Below are 24509 nucleotides of genomic sequence, written 5' to 3'. Positions count from 1 at the left end.
TCAGTGGAGTTCAGTTGGTTTTACGACAAACATGCGGTCGGCATGTGCATGGAATCTATAGCATCGGGTAGGTCACGGAATATTAAACATTTCTTCTTTTAGAGGTTTCCAAATCTGGGTCCAGCCTCTTTTGAAGGTTAATCCAAGAAGACGACTCTTCTATTAATATAAATATTCAGGTAAGTATCGGCTAACATACGTCAAGTTTGCAAATTTCACTGGAATTGACTGCAATTCAATTCTCGGCAAACAAAGTTATTGTGTCAAAATGCGCCCTTTAGCTCCGTCTTTGACCCTGCAAGATTTCATATCTGGAAATAGTCTCTTGCAATCATGGTTTCGGAGAGATATCACTAGAAATTGTTTCAAAATAACGGAACGTTTGCTTTTCTTTCGGGTTTTCTTGCAGTAATTGGTTTCGTTACGCTTGGGTCAAAGGTCACGTTTTCAGGACGAAGTGCTGCATTTGGTTCGCTATCTCAGCGCTCACGATTTTATTTACCCAAAAATTTTATTTCAGTAATTTGAAGAAGAAACAATGCTCTTTCAGACCAAACTAGTCATTTCGGGAAAAGCCGTGTACCAGAACGCCTTTTTAGCATTTGAAAATAGGCTAAATGTAGACCTCTTGTAAAGCTGTCTTGGGTCGTTAACTTAAAAAATTCGTCAAATATTTAAGTTCTAATCAAATCACGATCTATTTAGCTCTAAATAGACAAGAAAGGAAGTACAAATACGACGTGCAATCAGTTTGTAATGAAGATTTTTGCTTTTGAGTTTACGAGCCTCTGAATATGCCGCTCATTTTCGATGGATTTTGGCCGATTTGGGGCATCGAAACGAAAAAATTGCGGAAAAAAATAATTTTTGATTTATCGAACTTAAAACGATATTTTTGTAACTAGTGCCCGTAGGGCTTCATTCTGGGCGAGTTTGAAGAAATTCGATTTTTTCGCTATTTCCAAGTCTAGTTGATATTTAGGCGAAGCTGCTCTTAAAAAACAAAAAGAAGAAGAAGAAACAATGTATGTATGAGTATTGCTGGTTTTCAGTGTCACGCAATTCAAAATAGATCGAAATAAAAATCAAAACCGGTCAATGGATGAAGTCCAGAATCTGGGAAATGAAAGAAAGTAAATATGCAAAGGCTCTCGCCAAAATTCTGGTCACAACAATTTTTCTTATGCGAGATATGCGGAGAAAGTTTTTACCCAAATTTATAGAGATTTGTATGGCGACGCCATGCTGGTGCCCATCCGTATGGGCACCAACATGGCGGCCGAAAACCAACAGAAACATCTGTCACTGAGTTTTGCTACAAAAGCGTGAATTTATTCCTCGAGGAACTCTAAAACATTAAAATAATACTTTTTCTAAGACATGAACTGTTCAGATAGCCAAGTTCCCCGAAATAAGTCACTTTTTTAACCATCATGACAGCTCTCTAGGCCGTCATGTAAATGCCGCGTCACACAAAAGCTTAGAAATTCAAGCGTTGTGTATCACAACACCAAGAACCCATTCGGAGCGAAAATTTGTATGAATATTAGTTTTCAGCTGCTCTTATACATCATTTAAGTAAAATCTCAGGAAGATCAATAGTTTTGTAGTTCGAATTTTAGTGCCGTCATGTGAAAACCAGCTATTGCTGAAAAAAAAAAAAAAAACCATCGAAAGCGGGATAAAGGAAAAAATGAAGAAAAAAGACATAAAATTGCGAAGAACTTCCAGGTTCAAAAACATTTGATATGCTTGGTGTTCTGGAATGAGACACATGCAAAGCTAAAACTGTACTAGTCTTCTACAGGGTCAGAGCTCAAATTTAATCTTTTCTTATACTTTGCGAGGATTTTATCCTCATTCGCTACTGTTTCGTCACGACCGACCCCAGAGTCACCGAATCAACCGCGAGTTTAGGCGGCGAAACGTCAAGGACAATATTCGCAAGTTGCTCATCGGTTCATTGACATCAAGAGACTATTCTAAGTACCGAAAATAATAAATGAATATTAGTATATACCACACACGAGAATAGTGTTTTTCGCGCGCTCTGATTGGTTAACTCGGAAGTGATTAACAAGTACTATTCACCTCCGAGCAGCCGGCATGAGAGATTTTAAAATTTCCGACCGCTTGTCACACATAAAATAACGTTTTCGTCCGCTAATTATTCAGCTTGTGTGGTATATTCTAAAACAATTATTCACCTCAGTGTCGGTGAAAGTGATGGATATTTACCTCCACTTCGGTGAATAATTGTTAATTATAACGACAATAGATATCCCAAATTCCTCTACGCTGTATAAATTAACATGTTTCTCTCCTTTGTGCACATTTTCTCCTACGTCATTACTTGTTTGTGACTCCCACTCTCGACATGACGCGGTGTCAGACCTTCATGCACATGAATATTGCTGGTTTTCAGTGTCACGCAATTCAAAATAGATCAAAATCAAAATCAAAACCGGTCAATAAATAAAGTCCAGAATCTGGGAAATGAAAGAAAGTAAATATGCAAAGACTCTCGCCAAAATTCAGGTCACAGCAATTTTTCTTATGCGAGATATGCGGAGAAATTTTTTACCCAAATTTATAGAGATTTGTATGGAGACGCCATGCTGGTGCCCATCCGTAGGGGCACCAACATGGCGGCCGAAAACCAACAGAAACATCTGTCACTGAGTTTTGCTACAAAAACGTGAATTTATTCCTCGAGAAACTCTAAAACATTAAAATAATACTTTTTCTAAGACATGAACTGTTCAGATAGCCAAGTTCCCCGAAATAAGACACGTTTTTAACCATCATGACCGTTCTCTAGGCCGTCACGTAAATGCCGCGTCACGCAAAAGCTTAGAAATTCAAGCGTAGTGTATCACAAAACCAAAAACCCATTCGGAGCGAAAATTTGTATGAGTATTAGTTTTCAGCTGCTCTTATACATCGTTTAAGTAAAATCTCAGGAAGATCAATAGTTTTGTAGTTCGAGTTTTAGTGACGTCATGTGAAAACCAGCTATACCGCTGTCCACACTCGTGGACAGCACCATTTTCACCCCTCCCTATTTCTCACTCTTATACATTCGTGTGTATTGAAGGCACTTACAATATACTACTATAGTTTCTTGTTGACATTCAGTAATGTGCAGCAGTGAGCAAATACCGGTTAAACTAGTCGACTTAATTTCTCGGATAGCACAGAAAACTTTAGAAACTTCTAATATTGCAATAAGTTTTGAAGGAACTGGCAACGCGAACTGCTATCCTGTGGATATCAGGTCGGTACATGCTAGTAAGGGAGATGTTGTGGGCACGCACATGAAGCACGACATACGTATTGCGGCGATTTACTTTGTTATTGTAATTTGTAATTTGTGATACATGAAATTTGTTCAAGGTGTGTTACTTTAATTAAAAATAAATAAATAAATAAAAAATTAAAAGAAATATTGCGGTGATTGTTTTCCTGGTGTGATTTGCCCTTTTTTGCGAGAAGAGGTCTGTTGCAGGAACAAAATTTTGTCCTTGCTCTGCAACATGTATGAAATTCGGCTGTTTTGGACTCGTGCGTCATGAAATAAGAACAAAATGTCCTCAATTGTCAATGTCGCATCGTGAAAACTGCTCAGTCGCAAGCTGTTCCCGCTACAACATTGAAGTGAGTGAATATCCGCTTTGCGTGCATCAGCTTGCTTACTGTCCCTGCAACATGCATCCTATACATAACACGAAGGGGTTTGTCCCCTCTTCACGTTCTCGCAGCATGTCCCCTAGCGTAATCAGATCTGCCCTGACTAAGCAAGCTAATAACATAACGCAATGTTAGGTGTGCGACTGCTATTTGAATTGCATTAAAGAAATTTTGTCCTCCTGCATTCTCGAAGTAAACCGAAACAATACTTCTTGTTTTGAGACTGCATGTGCATGTGGTCACTGAGCAGTCGAAGTTGTGGGATTTCCTGCGGAGAATATCGCGGACACTGAGGGATTTTGAAAACCACACAGTTCTGAAATCCGGCTACAAAATGTCAACAGCCAAGGTCAACAAAATCACTGTGAATGATGCCTTCTAAAATGCCAAGGTTTGTAGTTAACTACTTCCACGATCGAACAAGTTTTTCGTTCGTTTCAGTACAGTTATTACACAATAATGTGAATTTCAATCTCTAACATTTCAGTAAATTAAAAAGAGAAAAAGAATCTCTCGATTGCATGACTATAGACTCAGTTTCTGGAGTTTTGCTGTACCGTCCTGCATGAATACCTTGAAATATGCCCAATTGTTTGAATCATTGACATTTTTAAAACATTATACTCTATTAATTCTAATTTTAAACCCAATGATTGGATGACAGTTTTTTTGTATATACGTACCATCGGTTTAAGAGAAGTTTACAGTAACACTGAGCTTACATTTTGGCAATGATTTGGCAAAAAAAAAAACCCCTAATTTCGTTTAATTACATAGTTTCATTCAGCTTCTGAATTCAGTCTCCGTTTCTTCGTCATTGTTTTCCTTGTGGTTAAGAAGCCCGCTGACATCAACCACTTGTTTGAAAGCCACGTGCAGGTGGATGGCCGTGGTGGTAACAGCAAGCCGAGCTACTTTACCCTTTCCTATAGATCTTTCTCTTAAGCACAGAGCTTTTCTAAACTCGGGAATCCTTAGCGAGTAAAGAACAGGATTGGCGAATGAGTTGCAGAAGTTAAGAAGATTGACAGTGAGCACAATGTGTTTATCCACCGGAATATAAACTGAAACCGTGTTAGTTATTATCAAGGGCAGCCACGACAGCAACGCTATGGCAGTTATCAGCAACAACGTCTTTGTTGATCGCTTGTTTTGAGATTTTCCACTGCTATCACCTCGTATACCTTTTCTCCCTTGCGTAAAGTTTGTCCAAATGCCGATGTAACAGCCACTTATAGTTAGGGTTAAGATGGACGCATACGACACCCATATCACAACCGCTACGTTAACTGACTTGTACAAAGAACCAATAATTGCAGCTGATAGAGCTATAGATAACAGCCAGGTCAGAAAAATTAAGATGTAATACGCACGTCGACGGGCTATGGATCGATGTTTAAGTGGCCATGCCGTAGCGTAAAACCTCTCTATGGCAATGAATGCGGCCGTAATTATTGATGACTGAGCACAAACTGTATCGATAACCCTATAAAACAAGTTCAAAGAGAAATTCCACTGTTTTGGCCACAGCTCAAAATCACCTCCTAGTTGATAAATAAAGAGAGGCAAGGACAGGGCTCCCAGCATTAAATCCGCACATGCCATATTTATAACCAGGAGGAAGCTCTTCTTACGAAGATTTTTGTTCAAAGCAAAAACTATGATTGCAAGGACGTTTCCTGCGACAATGAAGAAAGAAACTACAGCAAAGGCACTACACCAAGCCACTCCTTCCGTCAGGCTAAAGGAAGCAAGCAACAAAGAAGTATTCGTGAGCTCCGCGCTTGAATTGTTGTCCACATCATCAGCCATCGTTAACAGTGCGATGTTATAGAGAGCAGAATCTACATAGCAGAATATATCAAATACAAAGAAATTGACATGCAAATGAGTGTTAAATAATTAAGAGCTGTGTGCCATTAAGAATTGATCATTTCTGCGCATTTAAGACCTTAAAGCTACATCCGAGAGAGTGAAAAATGACATATTAAGATGATTTCCGCAAAACATTTGAGCAATAATGGCAAAAATTAAGTTACCGAAATACCTCATGGCATGGCATTATTTTGAATACAGTTGAGAAGAACTTATCGAGAATTAAGCTATGAAGCTGACCCCGCGAGGGAAAATTGAATTTAAAGTTATCCATATTTCACTTAAAACAGACGTTCCGCCTTAGTTAAAAACACAGTAACCAGGTTTGACATTAACTTTCCCTGCAGTGTTGGAGAATTTAATCGCGGGGACACTTAAAGAAATGAACTTAAGTGAGTTGTTTTAGCCAGTATTCCAAAAGTCACCGCGCTATGAGTAGATTTTTGGTAAATAATTTTTTCACTTATTGCTCGAACTTTGAGCGGAATCCGTCTTAAGCCTTTTGAGGTATGAATACTCAGAACTGGGAGAATCTATCGTTTAAGGAAAATGAGATAACTCCGAATTACCCTTACTATTGTTCATGGTATCTCTGGTCCAGTTTCGCTGTCGTGATGACGAAAAAACACGTATCTTGTAACGTCACATGAAGTCTTTAAATCCATTATCTCGGTTCTGCTTTCTTTTTTAAGCAGTTTTGCGTCCTCTTTTATGTTTTTTTTTTTTTTGGGATTAAAAGATTCCCTGACTCGGTGCATTGTAACTTCATCCTATCATACATCGGTGCAGTCGTTGTTCATGGTCCATAGCCTACGGCCCAGCCTGAATATTCTATTACAAAAGTTTGCTGCGGCATCGCTGTCTGTGTTTAAATCATAGAAGAGAGTGTTACATAGAGTTTGTTTTATTTATCGACTACGGCATGTCTTTCTTTTGTTTTCTTTTGTTTTCTTTTGTTTTTTTTTCTTTTTTTCTTTCTTTCTTTTTCTTTTTTTTTTTTTTGTTCCTTTTAAGGACCCTATTCAGCCACACCTTTGTTTTTGTTTACATGCGGGAGTTTGGCTCTTTTATTTTATTCCGAGCATGTCGAAACGAAGGAAATCACTTAGAAACTGATAATTAAACGTACTTTCAGGACCAGAACTTACAGCAAAGCAATGATATTTCGCTTCACCGTGCAATATCGATCAATAATTTCGGTGGCATTGAAATTGCTGGAAATTGGCGGAGGCTGACTAGGGTGTCACGTCATTTTGACCCGTAATTATAATGCGTCAACAGAACAACACTGTAGCAAAGCGAATAGACTGCGAAGAACACAAAGAAGAACGCAGCAAAAGCGAGCGTTGGGTCGTGAGCGTGGGAGCGTGATATTCCGCGAGCTGCAATGTCACGCTCGCAGTCACGCCCGCATGCTCACTTGTTTTGCGTTCATCCCCATGGATTTTCGAGCAAAAGAGAGACTGCTCGCAGTCGACAAACGAAACGCATCGTTTTTCCCCTTCGAAGAAGGAGTAGAGGAAATACCCTGTGTCAGGAGCCCATGCATTACCCTGCCTGTGTATTTGAACTACTGTATTGTTAATTGTAGACACTCGATACTGAATTGGACTGCAGACATATTACGGCTCGCAGTGAACGCAAGCCTCGCTATCGTGTTTGCGCGGTTACAAATCCAATATGGCTTCCAAAACATAATTTTGACCTCCTTCGAAGACGTTTCGCTCACATTTCTTTCAAAGCTGGTTTACTTAAGAATCAGGTGAGTCTTAAACGTTTTATATCTCTACTGATTTATAAGTTATGGTCGTTTGTTTTCTTATGTGCAGTGATTGTTGCGTGATTGATATTTTCAATATACACTGTGGTCACTCGTGAGGCCGGTTTAGAGTTTCAGAGGTGAAAGTCCTTCTCGTGACCGAAATCTAATTCTGCTTACTTATACGAAGACGGCTATCGATCATATGGTCTGCAGAAGGAAAACAATTTTTGTAGTTTTTATCCCAGGTAACAAATTTTTACAGAGGCTCACCCAACCATCAGAGCAGAAAGCCTAGAAGGAATAAACTCGCCTTTGAAAGCCTCCTGTTTGTGAGCTATAATTTAAATTTGACTCGTTATTTATATGAAATATCGAGAGTAACTAAAAGTCTTGTGCTCGAAGCTTGTGGTAGCAAATTATAATTACTATAGGTGTTAGTTTTTCTTCGTCTGTAGCCCTGAATATATAAGGATACCTGCTTCTATATTTATATATTTCCTGTTGTTTCATTGCTGATAAATTTGAAGGGTGGGAAAATTAACTGATTTATCTACTGAGATCTCCATACGTGCCATAAAGATGGAATTGTTTTAAGACCTGGCTACAACGAACATTTTAGGGGTTTTTTTAATATATTTTTTCTGCGCATATGCGGGAATCGAATCAGCAATCGGCCGGGGCGAACACGCAACACGAGCGACGCATGGAATGACCTATCGAGTACCTTTCATTCTCGTTAATTAGAGATATAAAAGCTGGAAGATGCGAGTAATTTGCTTATTTTCGGGCAATGAGGCCCACCAACATTCAGTCTTTTTTTGTGCAAAAGAATCGCGTGAGATTGAATTATTTTCAAGTGGTCTCATTCACGTGTAAATATAATCCAGCCCTCCGTGAAGGATATCAATCAGATCACGCTTTCTCGCTTTCTCACTCATGTCACGCCGGTAACGCATTACATGGCTAGCTTAGCAAGAGGTGTCACGTATTACTTTAAGCACGATCTATAGTCTGACTGTGGTCAGCAAATCTTCAAAAAAATAAAAATAAATAAAAAAGTTGAAATAAAAAGACTTGTCGGTCTGTCATAAGTCGTCGGATTCTCGCCGACGAATAGCGATAATTTATGTCAGGTGATGCTGCTGGCTCATAACTTTTCTTGCACTGGAATGGTAATGCTTAATTTTTTTACGTTTTTGCAATTTTTGCCATTATTCCTCCCCTCCCCAAGTGTAATGCACAATAGCAGAATACCGAACCCAATTAAAATCCAAATCAATTGCATGGAGTGGTGCGTAGTGAAATGAAGTGACATAATAAAATCTCTTACCCAAAACCTGGTCATTTTTAGCATTATCTTAAGGTGCCTGTGAAGTTAAATTTTTTTTTTCGTTTTTCTGTCGCTTGTTATGTCTGCTTTTCGAAATTGCCAAAAGCGAATAATATTAAAGAGAGAAAATTTTGACTTTTTGCTGTTCAAAGTTCGAATTTGACAACCGAAAGTGGGTCCATTTTGCGCGCGGCCAAAACGAATGTATTACAATGCCGTGACGTAGGAAATTGTTCAGACGACTTCATCGCTACTTTTCCGACTCTTGTACGTGGGAAATTTCACTAGAGGACATATATCATTCACTATCTGAGATTTTACTTGCAAAAAAATGTCGAACTTTGAAGAAATCTCCTTTGGCAATTCACATAGCTACAGAGGCAAAGTGGGATAAACAAATCGCTGGAGCAATTTCCAACGTCATCGCTTGTAAACTCGTTGCCAGTCTCCGGACCCACTGTTTTGCTATACTGAGCTCACTTAAGGCGGCAAAAAGTCGGATTTTTCTCTTTGTAACATTATTCGCTTTAGGCAGTGTCGAAAAGTAGACATAACAAGCGACAGATAAAAGCAAAAAAAAATTCCCTTCATAGTCACTTTAAAGAATATAACACAAACAGCGGCGATAAACATTGTATTCCAACCCATTTTAATACAGACTGACTTGACGTTTCGTATGCTATGAACATGCATTTTCAAAAGTGACCGTTACAAACTTTTGAAAACTATATATCGTAAATATTGGTGGTCTGGATCATTTTTCTCAGTCTAGGTTCCAGACCTCCAATATTTACGACATATAGTTGCCACAATTTGTAACGGTCACCTTTGAAAATATATGTTGGCTAGCATACGAAACGTCAAGTTCTGTTTAAAAACGCGTTGGAATACAATGTTTATCACCGCTGCATGTTTGTGTTATATTCTTAATCAACACACGATGGCGTAAGAGCAGGTTAACCTTTGCCTGTTAGAGGTATAAATCCCTATCTTTGAAATGATAATGGCGCAATTACTCTATCCTTGTTTTATTGTTATTTTAAAAAGAATAGCTTACACTTAGCTGTGCGTCAATTGAGTTAGAAGCTACATTGTATAGTTGACGCTTCTCTGGTGCTCTCCAAGCCTCGCGTCCATCCATAATTCGACAGACGCCTACTAAGACTGCAAATGTCATATTCTCTATCGGAAGGGAAATAAGTTTAAGGGAAAGGGACACTGAATGCAGGTTATCCTTTGTTTTTTGATGTTATTTTAGAAATGGCGCTGTCTGCAGACGAAGTCTTCGAGGTAATTGGCAGCTTTGGTCGATATCAGCTGTTTATTCTGATTCTCTTCAATATTATCGAGTGGTTTTGGTTCGGCTGGCCCATGATGGTTATGACATTCATTGCCGCTGAGCCAGCATGGCGCTGCAAAAGTAACAGCAGTTTGTGTCCGCTGAATGGAACCTTCGAACCTGAACACAGACATTACAAGTTCCGGTGTCACATTCCACGAAACTCGTGGGAATTCGTGGATGATTTCACTTCCGTTGTGACACAGGCAAGTATTTAGGTTAGGGCTCTTTCCTTGCTCGCAACCTCAGCGGATTCGCGCAGAACATGAACTCAAGCACCAAAAAAATATCTTTTAATAGAAATTAGGAGACCGAAATTACCTTGTTTGTGCGATCGATACCCAGGGGGGGGGGGGGGGGGGGTACTACCTATAAGGTCCTACAACGGCTATACAGGGGGCCTCCGCCCGAAAGGGGTATCTTTTTCAAGCTTCTGGTATATAAAAGGGTTGGGATTTCAAGAGTCGGTTTGTTTCTTTGTTTGTTTCTTCAGTTGCAGAATATTTATTTACTACTTGATTAATTTTGTTATTATTTTGCTCTCGTAGTTTGACCTGGTTTGTGACAAAGCCATCTATGGGACGATTTCTACCTCTCTAATCTTCTTTGGTGGGGTTCTGAGCCCTCTTTTGGTGGGATCATTGGGCGATAAATTCGGAAGAAAGAAAATGGTGTACCTATTTGGATTTCTTGCTGCCCTTTTTAGCCTTTTGTCGGCATTTCCTAATGTTTACGGACTGTTTGCGTTCTTCAGATTCATCGTTGGATTCTGTTTAGGTAGGAAAATCAAACTGAAACAAAGCTTTCTTATCTGACGGCCAAAATAACAATTAAGATGTGCCGTATATGCGTACTTCATATATTTTTTTCACTTTATTGGCACAAAATTAGTAAATGGTAATTGTAAAAGATGGCTACCTCCGTGAACGGGAAAGGTGATCTGAATCCTACGCTGTGACTAGCTAACCATGTGGGCTAGATGTCGCTATCTTCCTCGCTCGGAATTACCCGTTGTGTTCCGCAAGAAAAGAATGTTCATTTCCATATAACAGGCCCTTTATTGACCAAGCTTGTTCGGTCAAGATGGCTGGATATTGGCCTCGTTCTTTTTTCGGCCTCACGCTTGGTCAATAACCCATATTCCCTAATGAGCACTTTCACTTTGCACTGATAAAAGGTAAGTACATATAGATTACTTCGTAGAAAGCGCGACGAACGGATTTTTATTCACGAGTTGCAAAACAAACGAGTGAGCGCAGCGAACGTGTGAGTTTTCCAAAGTTTTGTAACGAGTGAATAAAAATTTTTACAAAGCACTTTCTATGCTGTAATTTGTTTATTATATCGAGAATTAAACATATCCTTTAAATCAGTTTTAGTTTTCCCGATGAAATAAGCTTATATGCAGAACAGCAAAAAATTCAAGACTGATCTAAATGACCGAGAGTAATAAAAAACAAATCTGCTTTCCAGTTCAGCAACAGGCGGACAAATAGCCTACACAAGCTTAATTACAAAACGGGAGAATTCGTAATTAAATACAAAGTGAGAAATCTTTTCGCTTGTCCCTAATCACTGTCAGATTCAATCATCTAATGGCGGCGCTTCGCGCTGTGCAAAGACAAATTCGGACTCTGTTGACTTAATATAGAAATGTTGAATCTTGTTGGCTCTCTGATGTTAATTTTACTTTCTCGGTTTCTTGGATGGCCATTGATTCTGAAACTGAAGTGCCAGAGCTCAAGATGTCGGATATATTCCGCTGCTGTTTTTTTCCGAAAGTGAACTAAAACGGGAAGCCGAGGCCATGTTTTCGAGATACAAACTTCAAACGGGCGTTGATTTCAAGACCGCGCTTCTCGGAAGCTATTTTAGTGCTTAACTCTGATTGGCTAAGTGATTCTACTCTGGACGGTGATTAGTTATATTTTTCACATGTGAAGAATGCTATACGCGAAGCTGATTGGACGTATCGCTTTCTTCACATGTGAAAATATAGCACATACAGAATTCTATTTGCAAGGTTAATTGCCTAAAATTCACGCTCTGTACCAGGAGCCATAATCGGCTCCTGTCTGTATACAATAAAAACAGTTACGGAGTTAAGCGGTCTAACTGATAGTTTTAGTTCACATGGTTTTTATCTACCGGTGGATATCGCATTTCACCAGTAAAACCTGCGAATGATTGGGATACTACTCGTTCAATTGAAACGTTGTTGGCAGGGTAATATTGACATTTACAAAGAGTTTCCTATAAATCTCTACTGAAATCCTCAGCCGAACTCTAGGGTAATTTTTTTTTCTGTATTCATTTTTTTTTTTTCATTTTTTTCCCAAGCTGGTGGTTCAATGTCTTTTTTTGTGCTACTCACCGAGCTTGTGGGTACTCGGCACCGTAGCCTGATGGGAACTTCCTTGTGGTATTGCTGGACGCTGTCTCTGATCGCTTTGGCGGGAGTCGCATATCTTATCAGAGACTGGAGAACGCTGTGCGTTGTGACTGGGGCGCCTGCGATAGGAATCGTTTTTGGCTGGTTGTGAGTATCTGTTCCGGTCTGTAGAATTACAACGAAGCTTCTTATCATATCTACCGCTAATAGTTACGAGACCATTGTTAGCAAACCCATGCCGTTAGACCGTATCCGATTTCTAAGTACGACTGATACAGAAAACAATCAGTAATTGGTAACTGGTTTCACCTGCACGTAATGTTACTTTCTTGCAGTTTTACGCCAGAGTCTCTTCGGTGGTTGCTAGTAAAAGGAAAGATGGTTGAGGCAGAGAAACTCTACCGAAAGATCGCCCGCATTAATGGTAAAGAACTGCCAGAGGAAGGGCTAGAGATAGACACCGGAAATGACGCTAAACAAAGACTCGGAGATTTTAGGGATTTGTTTAAAACAAAATCTTTGACGAAGACGACGCTGATTTCTTGTTTTTGTTGGTGAGTGAGTAAAGCATATTAGATCTTTGACCCGGACTTTTTCGTTCAGCTTTACCGCACACAGTTTTTAACGCGCAGTTTATCAAATAAGGTTCCCAGGCCTAGGTTTAATGTCTTATATTTTGCATGTCATGTTGATGTTTTTATTATAGGTTTGTCAATGCTCTGGTGTACTATGGTGTGTTTCTAAGCGCTCCTTCTATTGGTGGAAACATGTACCTCAACTTCTTCCTTGCTAGTATCGTTGAACTTCCAGCTATCCCAGGAGGCATCTGGATCTACAACAGGTAGGGAAATAGCTAGCGTTGATGCGACACTCAAAACTGCATAGACGACGCGACTAAGCAAACGTTCAATTGATTATAGTCTTGATGGTTTTTTAACTTAAAGTGCCCCCTACGTGAAATATTTTCACTGCTAAAACTGTCCGTGCCTGGTCAATAATTGATCAAATTGCAATTAAACGCAGTACGATTATTATGTGAAGAAGTTATAGGTTAGACATTCTGGAAATGCGCCTTCTTCGTCAACGAAACGTGGTTACGAAGCGTAAAATAAGCAGTTATAATCGTGTAGGGACCAGACAGTTTAACGTTTCTAAACTACCAGCCTACTGACGATCAATAGTAAGTCAAAGGCAATGAACTTCATCCCAAATAATCAATCAACGACGAAACAAAAAAGTGACAGCAAAACCCGAAACGAAAAATCAGAACTGCTTGTCGTGTGAGTTGAAGGGAAACTGCATTTGAACCCTTTGGATTCTCAGGGTAAACCTGCTTGAGATAACGAAGCTCAACTGTATAATTATAGACTATGCAGAAGGACAAAACTACTAAGAATTGCGTGTTCACTTTTTAACGCGCTAGAACAGGCCCTCTTAGTTAAGAGGTACGGTGTCTAGATTCAAGGATTTAATTTTCATATACACAATACAACTCATGATAATAAAATGCCGGCGGAATTACTTTTACAGATTTGGACGAAAGAAAGGAGTTATTGTCCCTATGCTATTTGCCGCTGTTGGTGCCGCGGGCTCAGTTCTTTTGACGACTGACGACGAATCCCACAAAGGTATGAGACAAGCGCAAGAGTTAACAAGATAAATTTTATGCCATAGTGTTACGCTATCATTAGCTACATTTTATAGCTTCAATTTAATATTTTACAGCAGAAGATTTGTCAAGAATGTGCAGCCCGAGCCAAAAATTGAAAGGTGTAGTCGAGATATCTGGGCTGTTGGTCAAGCTTGTTCGAGCAAGCTTTGTCATTAACGGATTTATTGTACGGAAAAGGGACACCATTTTCTTGCGGGAGACAGAGGCTAGTCCAAAGCGCGCAAGAAAGCGCCCTCTTGTCCGCTCAGGTAGCCAATCACAGCGCAGGATTCGGTTGATCTTGCACGCTTACGGTGCAAGCCATATTTCTAGAGTAGTTCTTGAAGAAACTGAACGTTAAATAATTGTTAAACATCAAAGAACAGCAACAAAGTGCCCTGGCACTACCCACCCGGCTCATATCATGATGGTGTTGCTAGTTACTGTCACGTGTTCAAAAAAGTGTTCATTTTCTTTCTCAGGATTTCTCGCTGGTAAAATCATACTGTCAATGATCTGGGCTAAATTTTGGATCATGATTTCTTACGACGGAGTGCTCATTTATTCAGCCGAGTTATTCCCCACAGTTGTAAGGTAAGTTGTCAGTGACTAAAATCTATTATACGATCGAAATCGAAATCGAAGAAGCCACAAATCGAGAAATAGTCTTGAGACACTTGCCTGGCTTTTTCCGTGACTAAAACCTCAATGATTGTGTTCCTTCTCTCCCCTGTTTCAATGCTGTGTATTCGGAAAAAGTAATCACTCTAATCACTTCTAGTTTGCAACATTGTTGGGGTTTAGGGTAGAAAAGCACTGATTGGGAAAAGTTATCACTCCCCAGTTTACCACAACGTTGTCTGACGGGCGCGGGGCACTAGTCTTGAGAAATCTGTCAGAAAGCTACAATTTGTGTTCAGGAGGAAGCAAAAATTCATTAAAACTAAAAACTCTTCAGATACATAAATGAGCTAATAACCGAGTGATCTGATAATTTAACATCCAGCTTTAATGTGTGGCTGTCGAGTATGTGTAGCTGGATAGCGGGTCCAATACCATTTAAACACAGAGCCTCTTAACTCCGTGAAAATCTTGGACTTAACATTGCATGTTTTGGCCACAATTGTGATAAACTATACTCAGAAGAAAACATTCGAGACCACGGTGTTTTCGACTGAAAATTAAAAATCGTATTCGTCCACGAAAAGCTTCTGTTTACTTAGGGCTGATTCATTGACTTTCGCGATAATATATATATGTTATTTGCCGGCTGGGAGGTCCGTATAGTGAAAAACTGTGACTGAGGGCAGCCCGAGGTCACAGGTTTTCACTATACGGACCGACCCTAAGCCGGCAAACAACATCTTTATTTTTTTTTTTCCTGCAGTTAAATTGGTGTTACAGATTACAAATGGGTTTGTTTACGCAACTTTGTCATTGAATCGGCTTGCGCGCCGTCTACTAACGATTTGTTAAAAAATCTTGGCAACGAGCGAGTAACTCAGATAGTAGACAAAGTTTTTTTCGACCTACTTTAAGTTAGTTGCATTTATTTCACCAGTTAAGTTCTCCAAAATTGTTTTTGTCAGCCGTTGCAATTAAAATCACTTGAAATCAGACTTTTCTACCGTAAATTGAATAGCAGAAAGAGAGGAACTTCGTTAAGTGTATCCCACAGGCATTCCCCTAAATACAGCAACGATCAGAGAGGTAAACTCAACACAAATTTTACGGAGAGAGAAACACAGGATTACGCGCCATTACAGCGCCAAGCTACAAACAACCGAGCAACCACTCACAACCTCAAAACACTCAATTGAATTTACTTAGAGTGACTTTCCTTGCCATTTTAAAGTGAACAGAGATAAACTTGCGTTGACTAATCGTCGATGGAAGTGTAAAAAAGGCAAAGATTTGGGAAAAAATCCGGCCCGTGGACCGTATCGTAAAAAGCTGGACCGGTCACGAGCGCGTGATTAGCCAATAAAATTCGATGATTTAGGATTCCGGCCCGCTCAGATGCTTGAGAAAAAAATAAGTATTTATATAGTAAAATAGCTTAACGTCTCACAGTGGTAGTAACAAACATAACAGAGAGATCCCATAATGGTCAGCTAACGTTAAAAGAATTTATAACGGCGAAAAAATGTATTAACAGTCAGTATTAATACGTATTCATCCGTGGTAGTCGTTTTCAGCCACAAACATCCTAGTTACCTTCTCTGTCTTATAAAACTAGGTTCTTTTAGAGAGTTGAGAATTAAAAAAGCAAAAAAAAAAAAAGTCTGTTGCGCTGAAAAAGTCGAGCAACAAAAAGACTGTTTATTAGACAAAGATTAAGACCGCGGCCTCTTAGCAGATAATTGCTCTTTTGACATTTTTAGAAATGTTGGTATGAGTGCATCTTTGGTCTGTTCCAGAGTTGGTTCTTTTCTCTCTACTTACGTCATTTTCTTGGTAAGTATCATAAACAGACGCAAACGAATTAGCTGTGGATCCACGAGGCGATAGCCCAGTGGATCGACAGACTACTTTGATAATGTTATGGCGAAGTTCGTTTTCAATAACAAGACAGACGCATGAAAAGCTGACGTCAATTTGTTTTTTACGATAACAAATTGTTCGCTCTCGCTGTTGACGCATTGCATAAATTGCACATTCATGTGTCTTTTCCCATGTTGACAATGAAAATCAGCCAATGAGCTTGCGAGAATTTCTGCAGTTATCGTAAAAATGTGTTGATAGGACACTTGCAGAAAATCAACTTTTACCCACATTCCCTGATCATAAGTAATTACGTTTTGATCCAACCTCTTCCAACATTACTGGGCGTTGTTGTGACCTATTAAAGAACGTGTTCACTCACGTGGGTAGCAACCATGTAAATTCACTGGAAAGTGAAGAAAGCGTTTGCCTAAGAAAAGAGTTCAACTCCCACAAGATTGGTTTGGGACACCAACATAACCGCCGTTTCATTTCTTTGGTGCCACCAATATGGCTGCTTTGACGTCATGTGGCTATATGATTATATGGCTAGCTCCGTGACTGTGGAGGTGACTGTGCTAGATGAACTCATTGGATGTATACTTAGTCAAATTCGGGCTACCTTTGCTGCACGAAATTGCTCGCCGTGTCTTGCAAGAAAAAGTATCGTTCTTAATAAATTCTTTAAAGACCGAGCTTTCCGGTGGAAATTTCTATATATTGATCTCGTCCTTTTTGTGGCGATTATGGCCTTGCGTGGCGGTCCCTAAACACTTTAAATTTTTAATATTTAGAACTGATTAAAAAAAATTTACCAAATTACAATTCCACCGGGACAGAGAACCTGCATAAAAACCAGCTAAGGGCCTGTTTACAAGGAGAGAGGGTTACCCTAGCAAGAGGGTTACCCTAGTTTACCCTAGTTTACCCTCCTTGTAAACAGGCCCTGAGGCTGATGTTGCTTCCTCTCTAAATGCATTAAAACAAATATGCTCAAAATTTGAATTGTTTTAATCCAACATATAGTGGTTGTTATTTTTTCCTGACCTAATCTGCTCGCCACCAATATCTTCTGTTACTGCTGTGAAGCCAGCGTGTATCGGGGAGTGTAATATGATGATGTAGATAATTTTTGTGGCGCGTAAATTTTCTTTGATAGGGACGAGTGCACCCCATCCTTCCTTATGGAGTCATGGGAATATTGGCCTTGATCGCTGGGTTACTCTGCCTGTTGTTGCCGGAAACCCGCTTCAAACCAACGCTGGAAAATATCGACCAAGAGAAACAGGAGTGCAGCACTGAGACTGTTGAAAGCGACAATGATTTCCTCGGAACTGATGAAAGGGAACCTCTTGTTCCTGCTACGGACAACCTCGTATGAGTACATGTAAATTCAGCAATAAATTAAATGATTTGTGAATAAAATTGATTGATTAATTTTAATTGATTGATTAATTGGAATCTCCAAATGGCTATAACACACCCCGGATTCAGCATCAACAGCAATACAAGATACATCGACAGGAGTCAGGGTTGCCACACACCGGAACAAAAAAAATCTCTGACTTTTCCCTGACCTCTCACTGACTGTAAAGCAATTTTCACTGACCCTGCAGGATGACTATTCTGGCCATGTGTCAACAAAAATAAGGATGGCTCAGGTAATTTTTAAAACAAAATTGCCTTGTCTATACAAAACATCTAATAAAACAATTTGCGGCAACCTTAAGATAAAATTCCCTGACTTTTCAACAGGGATTAAGAAATTCCCTGACCTGATACAAAACTCCCTGACTTTTCCCAGACCTTCAATAAAATCGCTACCGCTATCTGGATTTGTTCTCGGTAGTCCCGAACTCAACTTCTCGACTGCGTTGTGTAAATAGCCAACTGGTCAGCCTCCCACCAGTTGGGATTCGTAATAGTTTATGTTCTGTTACAATATCTATTTATTTATTTATTTATTTATTTATTTGTTTATTTATTTATTTATTTATTTATTTATTCATTTATAGTGTCTCAAATTAGCACAACAGTGCTAAATACATTCGACACTTACATAAAGTTATTGATTTGTTAATTAGTAATTCAAAGTTACGCATGGAAGTAATAGTGACTTTAAAAACGTAACCTTGGCAAGTCAGAAGTCCGATCAAATTTCATAAGTTAAAAAACGTGGTTAGTCTAATCATCGATGCAAGGTAATCATGTAGCAAACGTACTTCTATTCATGCCTTGGATAAAGTGGCTGTGTATCACTGGAGTGGTAAATTAACCTTATGTAGACCGGGCTGTTTTAGTCTTCTGGAAGTGCTTTTGACGGTCCCTTTGAGGCTCTCGACCATTTCACATGGGAATGACCCCCCACCCCACCCCCCAACTCTCCTCGCACCGACCGAAGGCTACAAAGACCGCTAGAAATACTGAAAAGATCATTGTGATTAATAACCACTCGTATGGGCACTGGGCACTAACGCCACAACTACTTCTGTAAACGTGACCTTCTTATGCCGTGTTTTCACGGGAGAGGTTTACTACGGTTACTGCTTACCGAGGTTTCGTAACTAAACCGCAGTTATTAGAGAAGCTGTTTACACGAAACTAATTAACTAAAGTAGGCCGCATACAACGGACGGTTTGAGGACTTTTTTGAATTCCGGTTTTCCCTTCATATAGAGAGGAACTTGTCCTCTCTATATGAGGACCGTGTTCTCTCTTTACGAAGGGAAAACCGGAATTCAAAAAAGTCGCTTAAATCAAGTTAAATCGGCAAAATAACCACGCTAGGAGGAAACAACACACGTATGGAATAAGGTAAGCTATTTTTATTGAGAATTTTCACTTTTAACTACCTCCATGGATATCTTGTAGAAAATCCCATATAAACCGTTAAAATTCAATGCCATATCGTGTTGCTTGTGTGGTTCATAGAGAGAGCTTGGGCTACCCGTGGAGTAAAAAGTGGACAAAAACTTTCTACCGAGATTATTTACATTGTATTGGAAACTTCTGTGCGACTGTTTTAAATATCTTCTCAAAAGAAATCATTTCTGACAACATCAAATGTCGAAAACAAATTTTGAAGTAATATATGAAACACTTGAAGTAGTGGTGAAATGAAACTGATGATGAAATTTTACCTGTGTTTTACCTGACAATTTCTCTGAACTTTGAAATTTACTTTCTCGAGTTCCCATGAGAAAATGTTTTTGGTGTTATTTCAGACAACTGTTTATACCTTCAGCTTTTAAAAAACGCAAGAAGGATTGTACTGTACTTAGAGTTTTCTAGTACAAGGTTTTTGTCCATTAAAAACTGAAATTGCTCGATTTCCTATCGGATTTCGTCTAAAGGAGTCAAGAAGAATGTGAGGAACAATGTCAGCTAATTAACACTTTTGCCCGAACAGATTGCGCTTGTGTGTGTTTTTTTTTTTTTTTCCTTTCTCTTTTTCTGCTTCTTGGTTAGTCTTGTACACCTTTTATTTTGTATCAATTGTTGAAACCTATTAACTTTTTAGCAACATGTGTAAAGATATATGATATTTTACGAAAATATGGCATTGCATGAAACAACATATAAAAAACACCAGGTGCCTACTGAGGAGTAGTGTTATTTAATCAAGTTTCAAGAATACTTTAAGATCAAATTACAAATATAATGGAATTAAGGCAAAGTTGATATTTGATACAATGACCCAGTACTGGAATATATTCCTAACAATCAGCATAAACGAGTTTAACACTTAAACAGAAAATGCCTAAATAGATTTAGTCCAGAATTCCTATGAAAAAAGATATTTCATCCAATTCGCAATTCTGATCCTTTTTTTATTTCTCGGCTCGCTTTGTTATTCGCCCGACGATGTCTTTGTAACAAAGATGACAAATTGCGTTACAGCACTTATCTTCTCTCCGGTATTTTCATTGTCTATATCTTAAATCTATGATGCACTTTTTTCGAATTAGCATTGCTCCCGTATTATTCCTAGTTGTCAGATGGCAACGGTTTTCAAATTGCTTGTCTGACTATGTACGCATTGCGTATCAATTTTATACGAGTTGTAACCTCCTGCGCATGAGTATAGGCTACTTTGAGCCTCTTGTTTACATCACAGCCAGTCATCCGGAAATGATATCGTCGATTAATTTAATTTTGGTGACACAGTAAATGGTTTGAACCCAGGAGTATCAGTAGTTCGTATAGTGTGATCGTCCGGGTGAGTGTAGTTCTGAAAAGAACTGTTGTTGGTGACTGACGTTTCGACAACCTGAACGGAAGTCATCTTCAGAGTCAACTTGACTCGTCCGGGTGAGTGTAGTTCTGAAAAGAACTGTTGTTGGTGACTGACGTTTCGACAACCTGAACGGAAGTCATCTTCAGAGTCAACTTGACTCTGAAGATGACTTCCGTTCAGGTTGTCGAAACGTCAGTCACCAACAACAGTTCTTTTCAGAACTACACTCACCCGGACGATCACACTATACGAACTAATTTAATTTTCTCGTCCCTTGATCCTTGATTATAACCTAGTATCTAAAATTTCTGGACTTGTAGACATTGCTTTTAACTGCGTCTCTGGAATTAAATCAGTAAACTTGTTTCCTCTTCTTTTTTTTGACGTCACACTCTTAATCGCCAGCCGCTTTCTACAACAGCACACGGAGCCTAAAGTCCTTTTGAATTCAGGAATCCTTAATGCATAGACAACTGGATTGACTAAAGAGTTAGAGAAATTCAAAAACGAAGCCCCATAATAAACTCTCCAATTTATCGAACAGTTAAAAACGAATAGAGTGTTCATAACAATTAAAGGTATCCACGAGAGTAAAGCAAGGATAGATATCAATAACAAGGTCTTTACCAGGCGTTGATTTTGTGAAGCTCTGTTTTGTTGCATCGGGAAGGTGCGACCATTTCGAAACTTTCTCCAAATGCTAAAATTGCAACCAAACATGATGAACATTAGGACCAAAGTGTATGGTAACCAAAAATGTAAGAATCCTTTTATGGAAACAAAAAAAGATAAAAGGGAAAGAATCGCAGAAACTGCAAAAGCTACTGCCCATGCTATTGAAATGGCAATGTAGTATTCTCTGGTTGACAGAATTCGGTGTTTCAGTGGCCAATGTATGGCGTAAAATCTCTCGCCAGATGTCAAAGCCGCGGCTAGTATTGAGGCCTGCATAAAAACATCATCCAAGACTCTGTAGAAAATCTTGGAAGTGGTGTCCCTTCTATATAACCAAAGTTTAAATTCTCCCCCGACCAAGTAAGTGTTCATGGGCAGAGATACAGTTCCTAACATCAGATCAGCAAACGCCATATTGACGACCGTCAACAAATTCTTTTTACGAAGATTCCTGTTGACTGCGAAGAGAACAATTGTGAGCAAGTTTCCGACGGCAACCAGTACAGCTTCCACTGCAAAAGCAGAGCAAAATACGATGCCTGTCACTTTGAAAGAAGTATTTGTGGCTGGCCAAGGTTCATTTCTTGGCGAGGTAGTGTTTTCTGAACTCGGTTCCATTCACTTGATTTGAGGACGTGAATTACGAATGGGTTTTAGACGCGAGAATTAGATTTTCATTGCGGCTGAACACGAGGAAAAATTTCCATCTTACACTTGATAAAACGGAGTTTCAGTGTAGTTGTTCGCTTAGAAATGGTGATTATAAGAGAACGGCTTAGTTATCAATAATCCTTACATTAGAAAGTACCCGTCAGGTTTGAAGTTCTTAGTGCATTATTTAAATTGCCATCGCCTATGTCAGCGATTCTGATCGATGTCGTAATATAACCGGACGAAGGAATCGCGCTGAGATGATTTTTTTTTTTCTCTGCCTCTTTTTATTAGGAACACACTGATAAGGATTGAACAAAAAAGAAGTTTTCATCTGTTTCATAAATTAAAGATAAATGATAACGGCTCGGTTCAAAAAATATGCATACCGTTTTGTTGCGAGGAGACATAAGACAACAGCAGCTACCAGAATTAGCATATGCTTTTAAATTGGGAGAGTAAAAAATACACATTAATGTCACTTTTGATTTCACGGAAATTCGCAAAAAATTCTTGAAAAGAGCAGATGGCGCCACACTACCATTGTTTGCACTGCTACAAGACCTTCGAAATTAAAACACTCTTTGCAATAGACTTCTTTCAGTCAAAGGGCGGTACTTTATATCGGGAATTCTGGTCTACAGAAACGGCGGTTTCACACTCATAGCGAAAATGTCGGTAACAGCGAAGATAGCTTTAAAAAAGTAAATATCGAACTACCATCATACGAAGGCACACAAACATCGAACAGTCCAGCTAACGCAGTAACTTAGTGATTCATTGTCATGCTTCATGAAATCAATTTGCAGTTGTTGTCGGCCGGTCGAAGGCGAATCCCCGTGACTTTTGCCGCGATACTAATGTCATTTTCCAACTTGCAGAGAGAAATCGTGTTGTACACAAAAACCGTAAGTGGAGATGCAGAATCCCAGAAGGCTGTAAACACGTCTCGTCTGCCACATCCCTGGACTTTACAGGACGTTAATTATAAGCTAATGTGAGGGCGCCGGATTTTGTTGCCCGATAAATAGGTTATGAAAAGAGGAGATAAGCGTCGGCATCAAAAGACAGATTTCCCAACGAGCCCTCCGCCGACTGCAACTCCAGATTGGGCCTAAGGAACAGTCATAGCCACCTTCGCTGTTCGCATTCAAATTTACTGAAGATTGCGTCATCCTCGACATTTTCGCCGTCAGTGTGAAGCCGTTTCTGCATACTGTATATAAGGTACCATTGTTTGATTGACGGAAGTCGTTTTGATGTCGAAGGTAGCGTAACAGCGAAAACTGTAGTAAGTATACGCATTTGCAGAGAAATAATTCTTGATATTACATAGATCTACATTAAACATTTCTGAAATATGAGCAAGCTATACAACAAAATTAAATACAATTTTGAAAAGAAAACAGTTCAAGAACTGCGTCAATGGACTGATATATTCAACGCACAACTGGGTGGCAACCCTTAAAGCTTAGCATTTTTAGATTAGAAACCTTTTTTGCAGAGCTAGTGTCTCGATGAATATTCAATGTCTTTCTCTCCATCTTGCTAAAATGAATATGTCACATAAACGCTGTTCATTTACGGTATAGTCAATTATTTTTCCATGAGACGTGTAACAAATGGAGTTTAATTTCATGTTGAAACGTCCGGATGCAAATTCAGAGGAAATGTTTCTGTCCAAATTATTCATTATCTCCGTCTGAAAGATGTCAGAATACATAAATGGACTAAAATGCAAGATGGCAAACAATTTTCTATATTGAACAAATGTAGATCTATGCTTGATGGTTTATAGTTTTTTAGAAGCTTTTCACTTAAGAAACTAAACCCTGTGTTTATCACATGTACGTGCAACGTGCCAAACTTTATGCGTAACTCTGTGTGCAGATCTATTTTATTAGTATCAACAACGTTTCGTGTTGGAAGTCTTTCAAATGTGTGGCTATCGATGTTTCATCTGATTTCCGCCCTGATGTGTATACCTCTAAGTTGCTTAAAAGAAGCCGGATTAAGCTTAGTTTGTTCGCATACATTGGAAGGAGATGATGGGCACGTTTTAAATTGAACGGATTTATTGTGGCATGTTGTCCTTTAGAAAATTGTTTTCTTTGTCTGATGGGACGTGTAACAAATGGCGGGATTTAAGACCATCATATCCACAGATTATTTGCAATCATTAAAGCTTATTACAGTGGCAAGCCAATGTTATTCACTTTGAAATGCCATGATTCTAGCTACCGGTTTAACAATGGAACTTCTCTTTTGCGCCATTTTCTGTTGAAAAATGAAATCAAAGCAGTTCAGTAAAATTATAAAAATTACTGAGAGTTTAATACTGTACAGATAAAGCGCTCGGCCGTCTTCAGTAGTTTCAAGAACTTTGGCACTTGCTTTACGTCCTCTTAACTGTTACTCGAAAC

At 39.1% G+C, this 24509-nt stretch overlaps 3 protein-coding genes across 3 annotated transcripts in view; 1 reads left to right on the top strand and 2 right to left on the bottom strand.

Annotated features, from left to right (window-relative positions):
- The window catches only part of LOC145500914 (farnesyl pyrophosphate synthase-like), a 142902-nt gene that overhangs the window by 84242 nt on the left and 34151 nt on the right, over positions 1-24509 (bottom strand). The window lies entirely within an intron of this gene.
- LOC145500915 (adenosine receptor A3-like) lies at positions 4474-5539 on the bottom strand. The gene has a single exon (XM_081480466.1). The coding sequence runs from the start codon at positions 5500-5502 to the stop codon at positions 4474-4476; it is 1029 nt and encodes a 342-aa protein (XP_081336592.1). The 5' UTR covers positions 5503-5539.
- On the top strand, positions 8999-17966 carry LOC145500925 (solute carrier family 22 member 15-like). Its single transcript, XM_081480478.1, has 9 exons — positions 8999-10202; positions 10545-10773; positions 12337-12535; positions 12724-12942; positions 13095-13229; positions 13919-14016; positions 14522-14633; positions 16424-16496; positions 17683-17966. Exons 1-9 carry the CDS (start codon positions 9918-9920, stop codon positions 17902-17904), a joined length of 1572 nt encoding a protein of 523 aa, XP_081336604.1. The 5' UTR covers positions 8999-9917; the 3' UTR covers positions 17905-17966.

The sequence above is a fragment of the Orbicella franksi genome, chromosome 10 (genome assembly GCF_964199315.1).
Source record: "Orbicella franksi chromosome 10, jaOrbFran1.1, whole genome shotgun sequence".
NCBI classification, from domain to species: Eukaryota; Metazoa; Cnidaria; class Anthozoa; order Scleractinia; family Merulinidae; genus Orbicella; species Orbicella franksi.
The sequence above is the reverse complement of the archived record's forward strand: the minus strand, read 5'-3'. Positions and strand labels throughout refer to the sequence as shown.

Excerpts from the sequence above, each read along its gene's own strand:
- LOC145500915 (XM_081480466.1), bottom strand. The coding sequence starts at position 5,502 with ATGGCTGATGATGTGGACAACAATTCAAGCGCGGAGCTCACGAATACT.
- LOC145500925 (XM_081480478.1), top strand. The coding sequence starts at position 9,918 with ATGGCGCTGTCTGCAGACGAAGTCTTCGAGGTAATTGGCAGCTTTGGT. Across the intron at positions 10,203-10,544 it reads TCACTTCCGTTGTGACACAG|TTTGACCTGGTTTGTGACAA; the intron begins GCAAGTATTTAG and ends TTGCTCTCGTAG. Across the intron at positions 14,017-14,521 it reads TGACGACGAATCCCACAAAG|GATTTCTCGCTGGTAAAATC; the intron begins GTATGAGACAAG and ends TTTCTTTCTCAG.